Source organism: Protomyctophum bolini (assembly GCF_963924005.1).
Source record: "Protomyctophum bolini genome assembly, chromosome: 3".
Lineage (NCBI taxonomy): Eukaryota > Metazoa > Chordata > Actinopteri > Myctophiformes > Myctophidae > Protomyctophum > Protomyctophum bolini.
Genome location: NC_137864.1, coordinates 4321787 through 4338307, shown reverse-complemented (window position 1 = coordinate 4338307; position 16521 = coordinate 4321787). Strand labels below are relative to the sequence as shown.

General features: G+C 40.2%; 2 protein-coding genes across 2 annotated transcripts in view; both read right to left on the bottom strand.

Moving 5' to 3' along the window:
• Positions 1 to 3414: 3414 nt before the first annotated feature.
• LOC308313443 (nck-associated protein 1-like) overlaps positions 3415 to 16521 on the bottom strand; it is a gene marked incomplete at its 5' end in the record, with an annotated part of 100116 nt that continues 87009 nt past the window's right edge. Inside the window, one exon of the mRNA XM_080760541.1 lies at positions 3415 to 3462. The remainder of the gene's footprint in view (positions 3463 to 16521) is intronic.
• Positions 7601 to 16341, bottom strand: LOC308313444 (nck-associated protein 1-like; the record flags this gene model as incomplete). Its single annotated transcript, XM_080760542.1, has 14 exons — positions 7601 to 7823; positions 8176 to 8307; positions 8769 to 8908; positions 9495 to 9614; positions 9817 to 9949; positions 10100 to 10245; positions 11138 to 11196; positions 11921 to 12002; positions 12352 to 12484; positions 13206 to 13309; positions 14347 to 14443; positions 15073 to 15129; positions 15847 to 15965; positions 16330 to 16341. The coding sequence occupies 14 exons, from the start codon at positions 16339 to 16341 to the stop codon at positions 7601 to 7603; spliced, it is 1557 nt and encodes a 518-aa protein (XP_080616668.1).

The following is a 16521-nucleotide window of genomic DNA, read 5'->3' as shown; positions in this document are numbered from 1 at the left end:
TGAATTATAAATGTCATTAATAACTGTTCAGTGTGTGTCTATCCACCACAACATAATCATAATGAGGAAGTTATTAGAGGACAGGAGATGTTTCTTTGCTGGCTATAGAGGCCAACATTATTTAGTCAATGAGACAAACAGGATCTTAGTACCAATCTGGTGTTGGATTATGAGGCCTTGAACATATAGAACAAAATGTTGACCTATATATACAGCATTGTCACCATTATACTTACAGTATACGCGAAGACCCCACACACCACTCTCTCTAACACTCTTAGGTATAGATTAATTTCTATTAATTAACACTTTCCGTCCATGACCGACTGCGACACTTTAATTACAAAAACAATAATACGAGAAAAATAGATTAATGCATTTTAATCACGCTTAGTTTTTGCACCACAGAACCTTTTTTTACTGGACGAATTTCAGGCGTAGCGAATACCGATCATACTGTATAGCCTACTGTACATGTATGCAATCAGACGATATCAGACCGCTTTGCTTGGCCCAGTGGATGGGACATTTAAATTACCGTAAACAAAACTCAGTCATTAATTCACTCGTATACTAAAATATGTTTAAAAAAAAAAAAGAAAAAAAAAAAAAAGCTTCTCAGGTCAAATATTGATATTTGATTAACATTTGACTCATTTATATTAATTAATTACAACGCCTCATATTAATTAGTTTTCTTTTAATCGAATCCCAGCCCTAAATACAAGTGAATATTATATTTGATCTTGTGGCATACTGGCATCTACATACAGTATCACTCAGCACATTACCCCCCCCCCCCTAACTATATACTAGTTTTTATTATTATTATTATTATACAGTCTAGCAGCGTCTATATACAGTCTAGCGGCGTCTATATACAGTCTAGCAGCGTCTATATACAGTCTAGCAGCGTCTATATACAGTCTAGCGGCGTCTATATACAGTCTAGCAGCGTCTATATACAGTCTAGCACCGTCTATATACAGTCTAGCAGCGTCTATATACAGTCTAGCAGCGTTACAGTCTAGCGGCGTCTATATACAGTCTAGCGGCGTCTATATACAGTCTAGCGGCGTCTATATACAGTCTAGCGGCGTCTATATACAGTCTAGCGGCGTCTATATACAGTCTAGCGGCGTCTATATACAGTCTAGCGGCGTCTATATACAGTCTAGCGGCGTCTATATACAGTCTAGCGGCGTCTATATACAGTCTAGCGGCGTCTATATACAGTCTAGCGGCGTCTATATACAGTCTAGCGGCGTCTAGCAGCGTCTATATACAGTCTAGCGGCGTCTATATACAGTCTAGCGGCGTCTATATACAGTCTAGCAGCGTCTAGCGGCGTCTATATACAGTCTAGCGGTGTCTATATACAGTCTAGCGGCGTCTATATACAGTCTAGCGGCGTCTATATACAGTCTAGCGGCGTCTATATACAGTCTAGCGGCGTCTATATACAGTCTAGCGGCGTCTATATACAGTCTAGCGGCGTCTATATACAGTCTAGCGGCGTCTATATACAGTCTAGCACCGTCTATATACAGTCTAGCGGCGTCTATATACAGTCTAGCGGCGTCTATATACAGTCTAGCGGCGTCTATATACAGTCTAGCGGCGTCTATATACAGTCTAGCGGCGTCTATATACAGTCTAGCGGCGTCTATATACAGTCTAGCGGCGTCTATATACAGTCTAGCGGCGTCTATATACAGTCTAGCGGCGTCTATATACAGTCTAGCGGCGTCTATATACAGTCTAGCAGCGTCTAGCAGCGTCTATATACAGTCTAGCGGCGTCTATATACAGTCTAGCGGCGTCTATATACAGTCTAGCGGCGTCTATATACAGTCTAGCGGCGTCTATATACAGTCTAGCGGCGTCTATATACAGTCTAGCGGCGTCTATATACAGTCTAGCGGCGTCTATATACAGTCTAGCGGCGTCTATATACAGTCTAGCAGCGTCTAGCAGCGTCTATATACAGTCTAGCGGCGTCTATATACAGTCTAGCGGCGTCTATATACAGTCTAGCGGCGTCTATATACAGTCTAGCGGCGTCTATATACAGTCTAGCAGCGTCTATATACAGTCTAGCACCGTCTATATACAGTCTAGCACCGTCTATATACAGTCTAGCACCGTCTATATACAGTCTAGCGGCGTCTAGCAGCGTCTATATACAGTCTAGCGGCGTCTAGCAGCGTCTATATACAGTCTAGCAGCGTCTATATACAGTCTAGCAGCGTCTATATACAGTCTAGCAGCGTCTATATACAGTCTAGCAGCGTCTATATACAGTCTAGCAGCGTCTATATACAGTCTAGCAGCGTCTATATACAGCTTTTGTCCTCACACGTCTCCTATTGTCCATTGACAATGAAAGGAGAAATGCACGTCATATGTAGACGAGCAAATGGGCTAACCAATCACATACATTCAGTTGTTTATGAGATGATGTACTGTATGATGATGATGATGTATAATAATTAAGAATACACACATACAGGTGTGATTTTATTTTATTGTATTCATCAGTATCTGCAATAATGCAGCTGGTGTGTCCTGATTTTGACCACTTTCAACCTGGTGACCCTATTTTGGGTTATGTTATTTATTATATAGGCAAAAGAGATGATAGGTTCTCAAATAGAAACACGTCGTTTTCAAATCGATTGGTTTTTTTTACAAAATATTGGTCAACTCAAAACATCTGTCAGGATGTAGAAGACATTTTTTGAATCTGGTACCCAGGGCAGTACCCAGGATATTGAAAAATAGCAGATCTACAAGCTCATAGCGCGCAAACCGAGTGACGCGCTACGCGCTTGCAGGTCTGCTATTTTTCAATAGCTAAAGCATAACATGATGCCAACACCAAAATGGGTTCAACAGCTAAAACATAACATGATGCCAACACCAAAATGGGTTCAACAGCTAAAGCATAACATGATGCCAACACCAAAATGGGTTCAACAGCTAAAGCATAACATGATGCCAACACCAAAATGGGTTCAATAGCTAAAGCATAACATGATGCCAACACCAAAATGGGTTCAACAGCTAAAGCATAACATGATGCCAACACCAAAATGGGTTCAACAGCTAAAGCATAACATGATGCCAACACCAAAATGGGTTCCCGTTCAGAATGGGTTAACGCACTGTCAATTTTATTCAAACAAAGCCAGCATTCGAATACATGTGTTGACCCATTTTGGACGGGTACCCCTTTTGGTGTTACGCTTTAACTATTGAAAAATAGCAGATCTACAAGCTCATACGAGCTTGTAGATCTGCTATGTGCGTGTCTGTGTGTGTGTGTGCGTGCGTGCGTGCGTGCGTGCATGCGTGCGTGTCTGTGTGTGTCTCTCACCATGTGGCTGCCGTCGGTCCACCGGAAGTCGTTGTCAAACATCTTATCGTTGAGGCCGATCCACTGGTAGTCCTGCCCCAGACCTAGTGCCAGCCAAACACAACACTTTACACTGGGCCCTTTTTAGGACTTTTCACTCTCACAAATAAGAGAGAAGAGAGACAATAGAGAGAGAGAGAGAGAGAGAGAGAGAGAGAGAGAGAGAGAGAGAGAGTAGCATTTTCTACAGTACACATGAATCATTCTTCCTGAGATAACATTACCGTGTTTCCCATATTCAGGAGTTTGTACCGTTATAACTATTATAATCGTCTCTGTCGAGTGGAAATGTCCGAAAACGTTTCGTGGGACTCAAATTCAAAAGTATGGCAGATGGACAAGGTCAAAACGTGTTGCTTCATTGACGCGTTTCGAGATTTTGGATCTGCTACTTTTAACCCCTTTTGGTGTTTTAAACATTGTGTTATACGAGCTACGAGCTTGTAGGTCTGCTGCTTTTGAAAAATCATAAGAATGCGGCGCAAATCTTTGTATATATATTCTTTCAAAGTGAATGTTTTTTAACTCTAAAAGTCTAAATGGGTTAATGCTTTCGCGTGAAGCCATAGCATGATCAAGGAGGGAGTTCATTTACAAAAGAACATGATGACTATTTATTTTTATTCTTTTGATGGTAAACAATAAACATGCTGGCGGGCAGTCTTTTTGACCCGAAGACAACGCATGCAAAGGTTTAAAGAGCAACTGTTTGTGGGGCTGATATGGTTCCCGTTTCGCATTTGAGTAAATGGTGCGCTGTGACTGGCCAGTCGCTGTGATTGACAGCCTACACCTAAACCTAACCCTAACCTTAACCTCAGTAAAACTATACCTAAACCTAACCCTAACCTTAACCTCAGTAAAACTATACCTAACCCTAACCTCAGTAAAACTATGCCTAAACCTAACCCTAACCTCAGTAAAACTATACCTAATCCTAACCCTAACCTTAACCTCAGTAAAACTATACCTAAACCGAACCCTAACCCTAACCTTAACCTCGGTAAAACTATACCTAAACCTAACCCTAACCCTAACCTCAGTAAAACTATACCTAAACCTAACCCTAACCCTAGTAAAACTATACCTAAACCTAACCTCAGTAAAACTATACCTAAACATAACCCTAACCCTAACCTCAGTAAAACTATACCTAAACCTAACCCTAACCTCAGTAAAACTATACCTAAACATAACCCTAACCCTAACCTCAGTAAAACTATACCTAAACCTAACCCTAACCCTAACCTCAGTAAAACTATACCTAAACCTAACCCTAACCCTAGTAAAACTATACCTAAACCTAACCTCAGTAAAACTATACCTAAACATAACCCTAACCTCAGTAAAACTATACCTAAACCTAACCCTAACCTCAGTAAAACTATACCTAAACATAACCCTAACCCTAACCTCAGTAAAACTATACCTAAACCTAACCCTAACCCTAACCTCAGTAAAACTATACCTAAACCTAACCCTAACCCTAACCTCAGTAAAACTATACCTAAACCTAACCCTAACCTCAGTAAAACTATACCTAAACCTAACCCTAACCCTAGTAAAACTATACCTAAACCTAACCCTAACCTCAGTAAAACTATACCTAAACATAACCCTAACCCTAACCTCAGTAAAACTATACCTAAACCTAACCCTAACCCTAACCTCAGTAAAACTATACCTAAACATAACCCTAACCCTAACCTCAGTAAAACTATACCTAAACCTAACCCTAACCCTAACCTTAACCTCAGTAAAACTATACCTAAACCTAACCCTAACCTCAGTAAAACTATACCTAAACCTAACCCTAACCTCAGTAAAACTATACCTAAACCTAACCCTAACCTCAGTAAAACTATACCTAAACCTAACCCTAACCCTAACCTCAGTAAAACTATACCTAAACCTAACCCTAACCCTAACCTCAGTAAAACTATACCTAAACATAACCCTAACCTCAGTAAAACTATACCTAAACCTAACCCTAACCCTAACCTCAGTAAAACTATACCTAAACATAACCCTAACCCTAACCTCAGTAAAACTATACCTAAACCTAACCCTAACCTCAGTAAAACTATACCTAAACATAACCCTAACCCTAACCTCAGTAAAACTATACCTAACCCTAACCTCAGTAAAACTATACCTAAACATAACCCTAACCCTAACCTCAGTAAAACTATACCTAAACCTAACCCTAACCCTAACCTTAACCTCAGTAAAACTATACCTAAACCTAACCCTAACCCTAACCTCAGTAAAACTATACCTAAACCTAACCCTAACCTCAGTAAAACTATACCTAAACCTAACCCTAACCCTAACCTCAGTAAAACTATACCTAAACCTAACCCTAACCCTAACCTCAGTAAAACTATACCTAAACCTAACCCTAACCTCAGTAAAACTATACCTAAACCTAACCCTAACCCTAACCTCAGTAAAACTATACCTAAACCTAACCCTAACCCTAACCTCAGTAAAACTATACCTAAACCTAACCCTAACCTCAGTAAAACTATACCTAAACCTAACCCTAACCCTAACCTCAGTAAAACTATACCTAAACCTAACCCTAACCCTAACCTCAGTAAAACTATACCTAAACCTAACCCTAACTTCAGTAAAACTATACCTAACCCTAACCCTAACCTCAGTAAAACTATACCTAAACATAACCCTAACCCTAACCTCAGTAAAACTATACCTAACCCTAACCTCAGTAAAACTATGCCTAAACCTAACCCTAACCTCAGTAAAACTATACCTAAACCTAACCCTAACCTCAGTAAAACTATACCTAAACCTAAACCTAACCCTAACCCTAACCTTAACCTCAGTAAAACTATACCTAAACCTAACCCTAACCCTAACCTCAGTAAAACTATACCTAAACCTAACCCTAACCTCAGTAAAACTATACCTAAACCTAACCCTAACCCTAACCTCAGTAAAACTATACCTAAACATAACCCTAACCCTAACCTCAGTAAAACTATACCTAAACATAACCCTAACCCTAACCTCAGTAAAACTATACCTAAACCTAACCTTAACCTCAGTAAAACTATACCTAAACCTAACCCTAACCCTAACCTCAGTAAAACTATACCTAAACCTAACCCTAACCTCAGTAAAACTATACCTAAACCTAACCCTAACCTCAGTAAAACTATACCTAAACCTAACCCTAACCCTAACCTCAGTAAAACTATACCTAGACCTAACCTTAACCCTAACCTCAGTAAAAATATACCTAAACCTAACCCTAACCTCAGTAAAACTATACCTAACCCTAACCTCAGTAAAAAATATACCTAAACCTAACCCTAACCTCAGTAAAACTATACCTAACCCTAACCTCAGTAAAACTATACCTAAACCTAACCTCAGTAAAACTATACCTAAACCTAACCTCAGTCAAACTAACGCAGTGGCTGGGGGGCGTTTCCAAGAACCCGAATGCGAAACGGATACCATATTAGCGTTTGTGGGACGTACGGTTGACGTAGTGTTGCTCCTAACCCTAACAACACAGCCAGTGATGGGTTTATGACAGTGGTTTTCAACCCTTTTCATTTCAAGGCCCATTATTTATTTGGCATTTGAGCCACTGGCCACCATTTGATGAGATTTAACCTCTCAGACCCTAATCTAAAGAATAGTCCTGAAAGCCACCCCTATAGAGCGTCGCAGTCCCTCCCCCTTTCAGAACAACGAGTGGCCCAGGAAATGAATCCCAATGCATTTTTCCCATAGGCATTTCTTAAATTATTTTTTTAAAGACCTTTTCAGCGTCGTACGAAGCCAACTCTTGTCGTGACAAATCATGCCAACACACACAATATTTTGGACCAAACAAATAATTACAAAGAAGAAAAACAACAAAAAATGTATTTTCTAATTCTTTGTTTGGCCCGAAAAATTGTGTTTGTTGTCATGATTTGTCACGACAAGAGTTGGCTTCGTACGACGCTTAAAAGGTCTTTAAATAAATAATGTAAGAAATGGTGCACTGCTCCTCCCGGTGTATAGGGGAGGGCTGTCTTACAGAGACAACATGTAGACAACATGCAGCAAAGGTTGCCATGAAGTTCATGATACGGTACTCAAACACGCAACACGCTGTCAGGCCACCACTAGGCCAGCGGGCGCCACCCGGTCTCGGTCATCTTACCAGTTGGTGTAAAGGCTGGTGATGGTGGGTTCTCCATGGCTGTCTAGGTGCTGGGTCTGCTGCAGCAGCACGTTGTTGAACACGCGGGTAAGGTCAATAGTGACATAGTTCTCTATGGACTGTAAGACGGTCATGTAGGCCCTGACGCTGGTCAGTAGCTCGTTGGGCTTGGCTATCTCCTGAGTAGCCTGGTTGTACATGGTCATCCCCACAATAGACCTGACACATACACATGAAACAGTTTAGCTTTCCATGTGAATAAAAGGTAACAAGATGAACACAGACAAAGGTTTACTTTATGTTTGCACGTGTTTTGACAACTGTAGCTAAATTAGAACATTTCGCTAGACAATAACGTTAAGATAAATATTAATAAATACATACATAATGTAATTTGTATCCACTGATGACAAATCATAATTCATTATCTACATACATGATACATGCATCAACATTTGAGGACAACAGCAATATTTATTTTGGGGATCATTTACAGCAGGCTTTAGAGGTCGCAGTGTAACATTGAGCAATCAAACACATGTGAGTATTTGCAGTGTGTACATGTATTTACTTGGTAAATCTGATCTCTAGATGTGAGGTGAGGTATTCTCGCGGTGTGAAGGTGTGTTCCCACACCACCATGTTGGGAACGTAGTTGATGGAGAAACACAGCTCAGACAGGGCTGTGTGCAACTTGTCCAGACTGAAAGAAGACAACAACAAAGTATACGTTTCAAACACTTTGCTGTCTGTACGAGAACACACAAGGCTGTGAAGTCAGGTTATTATTGTGACCCGTTTAACCCCTGGCTCTACAATAACAGAAATACACACACAGTACATTGAAAACAAACCTTTCACATTTCGTTTTAAATGACAAGAATTTCAACATTTTGGTGTTAGCATTATGTTATGCTTTAGCTATTGAAAAGACAAGCTAAAAAAAAAACAAGCTTGAAGGTCTGCTATTTTTAGAAAAATCGAACAACGACTGACATAGAAACATAGCTTTTTCAGAAAACTGTCAGGATGTAGAAGACATTTTTAGAATCTGATCTCAGGTCAAAATGGGTTAAGGATTTACAATACTTATTGAATAATAATGTTCTAGTGTGTGTGTGTGTGTGTGTGTGTGTGTGTGTGTGTGTGTCAGAGATAACTCACTTGGTGACCAGTAATCTATTTTTCCTCATGCTCTCAACTCCAGGCTTTTCTCGCTCCGGCTCTCCTTTCTTCCCTGTAGCTTTCTTACTCTTCTTGTTGACGGCCTGGCTGATGGTCTTGGCACAGTGCTTAGGAAGCAGCTGGAGACAAAACAAGTATAGTAGTAGTAATATTGCATGTATATATTAAATTCATCCAAATGTTGCTACAAGACAACAAAACCATTGGACACATCTGGTAGGATGGTTGCTAATGCTAATATCTTGAAATAGCATAGGCCTAGTGTTGGCTGTCTTAAACCAGTTAGTTAATTAATTAAGCAATATTACACGAGAGGGTGTTCTTTATATTCATTAATGCACTCGGAACTCTCCTGCAGCATCGCAGGCATGCATTAATGACGATGAAGAACACCCTCTCGTGTAATATTGCAATTATACAACAATCATACGAGCTTGTAGATCTGCTATTTTTGAACAGTCGAAGAACGACTGACATAGAAACATAGCTTTTTCAGAAAACTGTCAGGATGTAGAAGACTTTTTTTTTTAATCTGATCTCAGGTCAAAATGGGTTTATGGTAGATCACTTTGTCATTAGCAGAACGGAAATATGAACAACATACTTGGCAACAAAGAATTGATACTGCGTTATATTAAAATTGTCTCATTCGTGTCGTCCCATTGACCAAAAATAGGCGTTGTAGTGTGCGTGTACAGTACGTACCTGGTCACTGAGAGTACATTGTTCCGTGCAAATGTCAGTGATGAGATTTCTGGCCTGTTTGGCCATTTCATCCAGGAACATGTTGCACAGCGACAGGCTGCGATCCCCTATGTGGTGGCGCTAGAAGACACACACATAAACACACAATGTGGGCTGTTCTATGGCTACAATTATACTTGTCATTTCTATGCGGACACAAACTGCAACACAGTATGTTCTGCTAAAAACACAACACATTAGCTGGGACTATGGGTGTTTTTTTCTTTTGGGTGTGTGTGTGTGTGTGTGTGTGTGTGTGTGTGTGTGTGTGTGTGTGTGTTACCTCCTCGGGGCACAGTTCATGTGTGCAGGACATGAAGTGTGTACACAGCAGAGGGAAGCAGATGGAGTGTCTGCTCTGAGATGGTAGCTCCAAACACTGTTGAAACATCTTCTCAAATGCACGGCTGTAGAAACTGCACACACAAAAATATATTATTTATTTTGTGTAAATGTGTTAATGTATAAGAAGTGTGTGTGTGTGTGTGTGTGTGTGTGTGTGTGTGTGTGTGTGCGCGTGTGCGTGTGCGTGTGCGTGTGCGTGTGCGTGTGTGTGCGTCTCTCACCAGAATATGGAGAGGTCAGAGGTCTCCACTAGCATCTCCACCAGTGAGTCCACCATCTTGGTGTGAAAGATGATGGTGTTCATCATCTTCCCCAGCTCCCTGTGGTCTGCTATACCCAGACTGGCCTTAGAAACACTGGTATACGCCTAGAGGAGACATGGTGGGAGGGAATAAAGAACAGAAAGATGGAATAGAAGGGAACGAACCAAATGAACAGGGAAAGAAAGGCAGGTTGGATGGAAACGAAGAGGGAATGAGGAAAAGGAAAACAGGAAGTAGGGATGAACCGAAATGCAAAGAAAGTGGCAATAAGTCTGAGGAATCAGAAACAAGAGAACGACAAACGGAACACTATAGCATCATTGTGTATTGTATTGTATTGACATTAGACACCAGCGAATGGCGGATTTAGCCGGTTAACCGCAGTTTGGGTCAAAAGAATATATTATTAATTAATATCGGATAAACCGCGGGTGAAATAATGCTGGAAATAAATGAATGGCATCCATCTATAGGTTTTATAACTTTTAAAACGGAAATAAACTAATGACATCTATCTATAGGCTTATAATATAGTTTTTTTTTTAAAGGCACCAAATCTCGGCGTGCGTGCGTTAGTAGTATTTTTCCTTGAACTTGTAGATTGGCTATATCCCTGCAGCGGATTTCGGGTGGTTGCGGATATATAAATTGGATTAAGTCATTTATGCGGTGGGATAACAGGCGGATTATAAATATGCACACTCGGATTCGGGTGACAAAAAAGCTCATCCGCTGATCTCTGATTGACATGATCATGAATTGACATTGAATTTGAAAAAAGGACACATTTACACAAAATATGTTTGACAATATAAACGCATAATATCCAGCTTGCCCAGAGACATCTTGAAAATATAGCAAATTCGTTCGATACAATTTGTTCCTGAATAACATGTAGTTGGTATCAAGTTCAACTGTGTGTGTGTGTGTGTGTGTGTGTGTGTGTGTGTGTGTGTGTGTGTGTGTGTGTGTGTGTGTGTGTGTGTGTGTGTGTACCTGCAATCTGAACCAGTCCAGTCTCATGCCTCTGAAGTCAAACACATCTCCATCCTCCACTATAAGGAACAAGCATGTGCAAAATTACCACAACACTGTGTTTGATGTTATTTTTAAAACAATATTCACACACATCACATCATCCTTCAATAATTATATTCCACAACACTGAGCTGACATGGACATAAGCATTTAATCTTTGATGTTTACTGTCTGCTGGCGTTTGGCTTATGAATGTTATTCTGTTGTACCAGGTTTTTCTTTTCCTTTTAGATTTTTTTGAGAGAGAGAAACCATGAAACAGTTTTTGGCATAATATAAACACAGTACATTCCAGTATTAACCCATTTTGCGCGGGAACCCCTTTTATGTTATACAAGATCTACAAGCTCACGCCGAGTGGCGCTCTACGAGCTTGTAGGTCTGCTATTTCTTTTAAATGGTGAAAATGTGCCTCACATCTTTGAATATATATTGTTACAGAGTGAACATTTTAACTAAATTATTTGCTTCTGTGTTGGGGTCCCTGGAACAACATATTTTCATATTGGGGTCCTTTCCTTGACATGAAATATTGAGCACAACTGAAACAGAAACATTTCAGAAAGCCGTCAGGATTTTGAAGACTTTTTTTTTTATTTCGACCTCAGGCCTAAATGGGTTAATTGAACTGAAAGACTGTATAAAGAAAGAATGACCTGTTGCAATTGTACACTCTCAGGGTTAAATGATCATACATGATTACCTCAAACCATGATTTACAGTACAGTAGTTTATGTTTACCTTGTTTGACGCTGAGAGAGGTCATCGTGTTGACGAAGGAAGACATGATGATTGATTCATCTTCTGGACACACAGAGAGGTTCTAGCATAGAAAAAACAAGTTCCATTCTTACGGTGATTAATGTTATCGATGCATGTTCCTTTAGCCATTATTCATCATTGTCATACAAATAAATATTAGGAATATGAAACCATGGGTGGTAGGGGTAGTTTCAGTAACCCCCTTCCCCCCGTTAATTAAGATTGTCCCACTGACATTTTCAATGCTTGTGTGTGTGTGTGTGTGTGTGTGTGTGTGCGTGTGTGTGTGTGTGTGTGCGTGTGTGTGTGTGTGTGTGTGTGTGTGTGTGTGTGTGTGTGTGTGTGTGTGTGTGTGTGTGTGTGTGTGTGTGTGTGTGTGTGTGTGTGTGTGTGTGTGTGTGTGTGTGTACCTGCACCAGTTCGTTGAGCACCACAGCATCGAAACCAGATAGATACTGAACGTAGTACCTCTGCATGACTGGACCATACTTCCTCACATGGGCCCTCAGCTCCTCCATGTAGAAGATCAACTCTGCTATGTGTCTGTAACACACACAAACACACACACACACACACACACACACACTTAACAAGAAATTCTTGAACACAAACAATAGTGGATGCGCAAACTTGGAAAACTCTACAACAAGTGCTTCAGGATACAGATCACGGGCATCGCCTTCTCCATATATGGCGACTGCCAATTATTGCAGACACTGAACAGAATTTTGCCGATGCCTGATCAGCTCTCAGCTTGGGCATGCCTGCAATCTGCAGGCACCTCACGACTGATTTATGGACATTACCAAGGCTTCCAAATATGAACACAAGTAGTTTACATTTGTAGCCAAGCTGTATAATAGCATCTTTAAGACGCTGGTACTTAAGCACCTTGGTAAGGAATGCCTCTTCCAGACTGTGGTCAAATGTACATGCCACTTCCAAAATGGTCACTTCTCTACTGTCATCAACACCAACAATATCTGGTGTATTAGCTGTGACATCTGAAATCATCATAGACTCAAATACCACACGACAGTGTGATTTGAGTCTGGCTACATGAACATGGCAGTTAAAACATACGAGTGCTTATACATTTTGGCAGATGATGAAACATATGAACTTAGCTAATAGGTCAACAATTCTGTCGTGCCTAGCGATGTACATTCCATTATATACATAGCAACCAAACACACATTACTGTGTGCGATCATGTATCAGTGTGTGTGTATTATTGTGCGTGTGTGTGTGTGTGTTTGCTTACTTGTCTAAGTCATCTGTACTTTTCTTCTGGATGTTGTCGGCGTGACGAAGGAGCCAGATGATTTCATCACGGGCAAACGATAATGCCATGAACACAAACAGCGCCTGCAGGTGGAGAACACAGAGTAAAAGAGAGAAAGGTCTCTTTTTGAACACCTACTGTACAAAGAAAAAACACACTACTTTGGTATCATTATCTTCATCAGAACATTATAGGGCCAACTCATGCAGGTGTTAAATAGAAAGTAGAAAAGTTCATCTTAAATCATTAGGTTTATAAGAAGACAGAATCACACTAGTTATCAGAACATAATGTATTCCCTTAATAAACTGTGTGATAACGTATTCTGGCCCCGATTGAAAAGGCATTATCCCAATCCCACAATGCACAACTTGGAGTAAGGGACAAAGCGCTAAAGCATTGCGTGATTTCAAATGCCCAGATTTTGAGCTTGTATAAACTGGGTACCAGTACCAGATCAGGAATCACCATTATTATTATTCGCAGTACTAACGTTGTGGTCCTGTACTTCTGGCTCTCCACAGGAACTCCATAACATAGAATATACAAATATTGCAGCACGACTCTTTAACCCAGGCCTGACGTCGGAATAAATAAAAAACGTTCGCTCTGAAAGAATATATATTCAAAGATTTGTGCCTTACGATTTTTCAAAAATAGCAGACCTAAAATATGATCTGAAGTGGGACGTGTTCCTCAGTCATGTTGCAGGTCCCTTGGTGTGATCCATGGTCAGGCAATGCCCTCTTGATTGTTTATTGTATTACTACACATTATGATACGGTTGATGATGCTGCGTTTGGTCGTCTAAATAATGTAAACTATTTTCAATTTTTTCTTATCTATCTTGTCTGTCCATGAATACGTACTCTGCTGTTGTTGCTTGTGTCTGTATTTTAGGTTGTCTGTTGTATGCGTTTGTAAAAAATCTAAAATAAAGTACTGATCATAAAAATAAGAAAATAGCAGACCTACAAGCTCGTAGTGCGCCACTCGGTGGCACGCTATGAGCTTGTAGATCTGCTATTTTTCAATAGCTAAAGCATAACATAATGCTTAGTTAAAAACACCAAAAGGGGTTCCCACCCCAAGAATGGGTTAAGTTGACATTATATATTACCTTTGGGCCCAGGAGTCCAGGCTGGTCAGCAAGGACGGTAGCCAACTCCTTCAGAGCAGAGCGGAGAAACTTGCGTCTCTCTCTGTGCATGGAGCCTCTGCACATCAAACACATAGATGATACCCAATGACACATCATTCAATTATATATTCTATCACCTTCGGGACAACATGGTAAGATGAGAGTACCACTGACAGAAGAGGAGAGAAGGCAGGTGGTTGAGCAGGGGAGGAATTAAATATTTTACCTTTACTAGTTCAATAACTGGTCATACTATATATTTTTTTTGTTTTATACTAAAACCTTAAATGGATTTTGGTAGGGTCAGTAATGTCAGCCCATTGACATTGGCCAAAGAAACTGGCCCAGACAGCCAATAAGTGGAATGTTTCTCAATAGCATTTTTTCTTCCATCCCTTTTCTGGGGTGAACACACAGATATTATTAGTGTAGCGTGAAAACATCAGGGGGCGTAAAAGCATAAGGTTTAAGTGATTAAAAAGTGAAGGGATGCAGGACTAAAAGACTAATGGATGGAGGAATGAGTGGCCAATTAGAGAAAGTGGTTAAACAAGTGCAAAAGCATGCAAGATAAAAGGATAGCAGGTTGAGAAAGAGGGAAAGGCGAGAAGAGACAAAGACAAGAGAGAAGGATGTATGGATGGATAGATAGACAGATAGAGGCAGATTAAGAGATGGAGGGCAAAGAGAGATTAGGATACGTACGCATGAGACAGTGCTTGTTCCTTGCATTCTCTTATGTCGTTGATGCGTTTGTTGTATCTGAAACACACAAATTGAAGAGAGGCACTGATTGAAAACCCTGAACCCAGTGTGTGTGTGTGTGTGTGTGTGTGTGTGTACGTGTGTGTGTGCGTGCGTGCGTGCGTGCGTGCGTGCGCGCTCGCTCACAAATTGTTTCCATTTTATTATCATCCTGTCTGTGTGTGAACTCCTGCAATTATAGCATTTGTCTACTACTTTTATTTCCTGAGATGGCAACACATACTGTAATGTCCAATTGTTTGTCTTATTGCTTTCTGTATGTCTTTGTCTATTCTTGTTCATGAAAAATTAATACATTTTAAGTTGAAAACAAAAGAAAACCCTAAACTCATGGCATGAAGGTGTTAAAGATTCCAATAAATTATTATTATTATACTAATAAAGACAAACAATTGTGTAATTGAGGATGTTAAGCAGAACAGTGACAATATAGAGACATTGAATATGTTATGAGTGTGTAAAAAATTCCTAAATCGGCAAAAGAGTTTTGACATAAAAATCACAAATGCTCAACATTCATAATGTAGCTTGTACACATCAAGTCACCAAATGTACATTATAAATCAGGCATAAATGTGTGTGTAGATGCTTCCTACGCACACGTGTGTGTGTGTGTGTGTGTGTGTGTGTCTGTGTGTCTGTGTGTGTGTGTGTGTGTGTGTGTGTGTGTGTGTGTGTGTGTGTGTGTGTGTGCGAGTGTGCACGCGCGCCTACCCTCTGATGTTAACAAACAGGTCCTCAGCTGCTTTGTGAATGTGGAAGACCTCATCTCTAAACAGGCAGAGACACGCGGAACTCTGCAGAGCCAACTTGCCAGTCTCAATAATAACATTCTGTTACATCACCTTTGGTGTCCCTATACATTTCTGTTACCTGTCGTCACCTGCTTCCTGGTCATGTGACTTCAGTAACCAATACACGACAGCTATGTCCCACAAAACTCCCTTCAAAATAAAAGCATTTGGCTCAAAGGAAAACGACTTGTTTCACAATAAGATCATAATAACAATGTCTGTTCACCCAGAATATAGAAAAGTTCAGTAGAAAACGTGTTTGGGTTCTTTACAGTTACAGACACAGAGAGGGGGGAGGGGGGGCTAGAGAAAGCAATATGAGATATTTTATGATCTTGTGATTAGCAGACAGCCAAAAGTAAAACATAAAACATAAATGTGTTTTGGCCATCCAATTATTTACCATGCACACCATCAAATATGAATACACGGTTTTCAAATAATTGCAATGCATACTATTGAAGAATAGCCTACTATAAAACTTCATGTTCAAACACTGATCAAGACAAAAATGGGAAATGATGGATGGTTATTTCACTATATAAATAGGCCTATTCCTGTGGAACCGGGAGTCAAGCAAAAGGGAATGCATCCC